Source organism: Chrysemys picta, chromosome 19 (genome assembly GCF_011386835.1).
Source record: "Chrysemys picta bellii isolate R12L10 chromosome 19, ASM1138683v2, whole genome shotgun sequence".
Lineage (NCBI taxonomy): Eukaryota > Metazoa > Chordata > Testudines > Emydidae > Chrysemys > Chrysemys picta.
In genome coordinates this window covers 2,859,004-2,863,295 of record NC_088809.1, presented here as the reverse complement: position 1 = coordinate 2,863,295, position 4,292 = coordinate 2,859,004, and the positions used below count along the sequence as shown (strand labels likewise).

The window sequence follows — 4,292 nt, the reverse complement described above, 5'->3', positions numbered from 1 at the left end:
TTGTATTGCACCTCCAGATGCATTGTGGGAGTTGCATGCCATTGACTGCAATACCTGGGACCAGACACGACTAGCTGCTCCCCTGGTGTCACAGCCCCTGCAATTAACCAGCTGGGGCAGGACAGAGGCGTCTGGACAGCAGCTCCAGGCAGCCCCAGCAGGCTGGGGTGAGGAAGGAGCCCGCGCTGCCTTCCAAACCGTCAGACCATAGGCCTGAGACAGAGAAACAGGCGGGCGATTTAGAGAGACGATGAGGGCCTGGGTGTCAGGACTCCTGTGTTCTACCCGCAGATCTCTATCATGGACACACTCTAGAGCAAGCCGCTGCCTTGGTTTCCTCTCAGTAAATGAGGGACAATAATACAGCGCTGCAGTGATGGGTGCAGGAGAATAACCCAGCCAAACACTGCTCTGCCACGCAGGGGCTGCAAGGCACTTTGAGGTCCTGAGATGCAAAGAGGTGCAAATAGCAATTGTATTTGAAATGGCCGCCTGAGCAATATGGCCAGCACTGTGTGCTCATTGGAGCTTGTCTATCAGAGACAAGGGGCGGCAGGGGACACATCTTTTATTGGACCAGCTTCTGTTGGTGAGAGAGACAAGCTTCCCAGCTACACAGCACCAGGTCCGAGGCAGAGCTCTGCCCAGCTCCAAAGCTTGTCTCTCACCTGCAGAAGTTGGGCCCATAACATGACCTCCCCCGCCTTGCCTCTCACATCCTGGGCCTGACCCGGCTCCAGGACACTGCAAGCGTTGTCTATCCGCAGCCTCCGCACAGGAGAGCGCCCCTGGCCGCTGAAAGCAAAGCAGTGACGGGCCTGGGATGTTCTAGATCCCCGTGAGTCTGCCCAGCCCGGGTGAGGGTCTCTGGGCAGAATCTTGCAGCAAACCGAGGCAGTGACTAACCCTACAAATGGAGGCCCCTTCACAGCGAGGGCTGTGCCTAGGGTTATCTGCGAGCCCGACAGCTCTGAGTGATTTACAGCCTGTGCTCTCCACAAACAGGCCGAGCCCCTCACTGCTGCCGGAGCTTTGCACCCATCTTCTGGCCCGGTGCAGCCAGGAGCTGGGCAGGAGAGAAACACAAAGGGGGCGATTTGTTCCGGAGGCCGAGTAAGGAGGGGGAATGTGTGTGATCTTCCTCACAGTGCAGCTAAGGACAGGCTCAGCTTGGTCTGCGCTGTACAGGTGTTTCCCTGCTTCCTGTCATCCCTGACCTAATCCAGCATACCTGGAGGCAGGTAATAAAGGGCCCAGGAAAGGAACCACGTGGTGCAGTGCAGCTCTGCCTTGGAGAGGTTTTAGCAGGAGTGTCTAGCAAGCCCGGCAGGAGTCCAGCGCTTTGCTTCCCAGGAGCAGAGCGGAGCGGAGCGGAGCCATGCCCAGGCCAGCCCTGGGGAAAGGCCCAGCGCGCCTGCAGGAGCCCGACGGCACGCGAGAAGAGCTCCAAGGGGTGGCTGTCTCAGGGGCTCACCTCCTGGGAGCTGGGCAGGAGCTGTGGGCACCCCAGGCTGGCGAGGCCACCGCCTGCCCGAGCGACCCGGCGGAGGCTAAGCTGAGGAAGAGGAGCAGGCCAGTGCGCTCCAAGGCGAGGAGGATTGCTGCCAATGTCAGAGAGCGGAAGAGGATCCTGGACTATAACCAAGCCTTCAACGCCCTGCGGCTGGCCCTGAAACATGACCTCAACGGCAAGAGACTCTCCAAAATCGCAACCCTGCGAAGAGCCATCCACAGGATCGCCTCCTTGTCCATGTCCCTGCATGCCAGCCCGGGGCGGAGGTGGCCCTGTGCCCACACAGAATGCCGCACCTGGTACGACGGGCCCCGCCAGGAGGAGAGCGGTAAGGGCATCCGGGCCCAGTTCACCCACTTGCCCCCGGAGCACTGCTACCCAGATGCTCCCAGCTTCCAACACTGCCCTCCCTCCCCGCCGTATCCCAGGTATTCCCCTGAGCCTCCGCTCCAGTCCCACTATGGAAGCCCGAAGAAGGATCCTTTTATAGCCAGCCCTGCCTATTACTCCAGTGGGAACTACTACCTCGGGGTCAGAGCCATCTGCCAACAAACACACCTGGACAACTTCCGAGATTCTCTCCCCGGGCCAGTCCCCTGGCAGCTGGGGTATAGCCAAGGCTCCGGGTAGCAGCAGTCTCTCCCCAGGCACTGAACGGGATTCCTGACACCTCTCCCAGCCGGACAGGACAAACCAAACCGGGGACACAAAGCGCTGTCTGCTGGGGAGTGCGGTGCCATGAGGGGAGCCCAGGACAGGGTTCTCAGCGTTGCTGGCGCAGCTGAGCACACATGCCCTCTGCAATCCAAGGAACGCAGGAAAACTGGGAGCAGCCGGAAGTGGATGCTTTGTATTTACTCTAGCAGGAGTTCAGACTATTTAACTCTGCTGTAAATCTAAGGTTTCCCTTCTGCAGTTCTTCCTGTCTCAACCCTTATTTATTCTCTCTCTCTTTCTTTCTGAGGAAATGTGAGTTTAAAAAAACCAGGGCATTTATTCAGCGTTGGCAAAATGGCTCCCCCAACCATATTAAAACTCTTTCATTGTATGGCAGCTGTGACTGTGTGAGGAGAGTTCTGGAAGCAGAAGCTGGGAAGGTTAATTGTAACTTGTGTTTTTTAATGATAAACCTGCAGGTGCCCAGCTCCCCAGGACTGTGCTGGAAGGGCTAGAGGGGATCAGGACTCAGGTTTCGCCGGCTGGCAGTGATTAGAAGGATGGCTTTGGCCAGCAGAATGATGAATTCCCGGCCAATCCACATGGGGAGGGAGGAAAGCGAGAAGCTGGGTGCAGCACACTCCAGACAATCCCGGAGAGGGGGGTCTCAGAAAGGCAGGGAGAGAAGAGGGTGCAGGGGAGAAGGACAGGGTCAGAGCCTGCGATTGAAACAGCCAAACCAAGGGCTTGTCCATTCGCAAGCCCCTGGCCAGACGGTTCCCATGCTCAGTGTGCTCTTGTTGTGGTGGGAGAGAAGGTGAAATGGGGGAGGGCTGGCGAATCTGGGCTGGCCACGGCTGCTTTGCACAGGGAAAATCAGTCTCGGGAGCCTCGGGGGTAGGCAGGAGGGCAGAAGAGAAAGTTTGGAATCAGATCTAAAGAGCAATGCAAATGTACTGGGAAGGCCTGGCCCTTCCCCTCAGCTGGGCAGCGCCGGGGGGAGGGTAGGCCTACAGCCGGGGGTGCACAGAGAGGCTGGGAGAGCAGTGGAGAGGAGGCAGCAGTCTGACTTTGGGTAGCTGCCTTGCTCACAAGCGGCAAAGCGAGAGCACTGCACTCTTATGAAAGCAGTTCATGCACAGCTCCCCTGTGCTGGCTGAGATCCCTCCGGGGGAGCAGCAGGGGGCCTGTGTTGTGAGCACCCGGCACTGCCCCAGGGTGGGCCCTGAGGCAGGCCCTTGATAAATAAAGCTACTCACCCAGATCTGCCCCAAGTGCCATCCCCTCCTTCACTTTGCGGTGTGAACCCTTTCCATGCTGCGCCAAGGGGAACCCAGCCTGGCCCTTGGAGCGCTCGGCAGCGGGAGAACCAACCGCCATTCAGTGGCTTTACAGGAGAAATGCTACTGAAGGGTGTGAACAAGAGGCACTACCAGTGGTGACTGCCAAGCACTGGCCGATTTGTCTTGGGGGTAGGGGGAGAGGACAAGATACCGACAGAAACTCAGAGCCTGGCTAAGCCAGGGCAGAGACTGACCTCGACTGACTGATGCTGGACCCAGAGTTGGGTTCCAGAAGACAGAGCGGGATTTGTTTCTGCAGTGACCCGTGGGCAAAGCAGTCGGATTCAGACGGGCGCTCTGTCTGCCAGCTCCCGAGGAGATATCTGCAAAGGAGCTCTTTGGCTGAGCATTAGGCCTTTCACTCGTGTGGGGGGGCAGGTACGCTGGGCTGGGAGGCCAGCAGAGGAAAGACTGCGGGAGCCAGTTCTGTGGCTAAGGAGGGCTGGCTAGGTGTTGGGTCAGGCAGCTGTTCCCCGCTAGGTGGGACTCCGGTGCCAGGAAAGGGCCTGCGGTGGTTACTGCCTGGGAAATCCTGGTTAACCGCAAGCAGCAGCCTTTCCTCGTCCATTTCTGCTGTCAGTGTGAAGCTGACACTTTCTGCTGTGGAAGGCTTTCATTCATTCCGGGTACCTGCTCAGACACCACCCCGAGGGAGAGACACCCTCCCCCCGCCCCGCTGCTTGTCACCGGCAATGGTTGGGAGGCTTGATCCCATGAATTATAGGATTCAAAATAGCGCACAGCCAAAACCAGACCCATGTCAAGGTCCTCTCCGGAGA

The 4,292-nt window shown here is 58.3% G+C and overlaps 1 protein-coding gene across 1 annotated transcript; it reads left to right on the top strand.

Moving 5' to 3' along the window:
• Nucleotides 1–1,147: 1,147 nt before the first annotated feature.
• BHLHA9 (basic helix-loop-helix family member a9) lies at nt 1,148–3,507 on the top strand. The gene has a single exon (XM_024105987.3). The coding sequence runs from the start codon at nt 1,379–1,381 to the stop codon at nt 2,141–2,143; it is 765 nt and encodes a 254-aa protein (XP_023961755.1). The 5' UTR covers nt 1,148–1,378; the 3' UTR covers nt 2,144–3,507.
• The last annotated feature ends 785 nt before the right edge of the window (nt 3,508–4,292 follow it).

Excerpts from the sequence above, each read along its gene's own strand:
- BHLHA9 (XM_024105987.3), top strand. The coding sequence starts at position 1,379 with ATGCCCAGGCCAGCCCTGGGGAAAGGCCCAGCGCGCCTGCAGGAGCCC.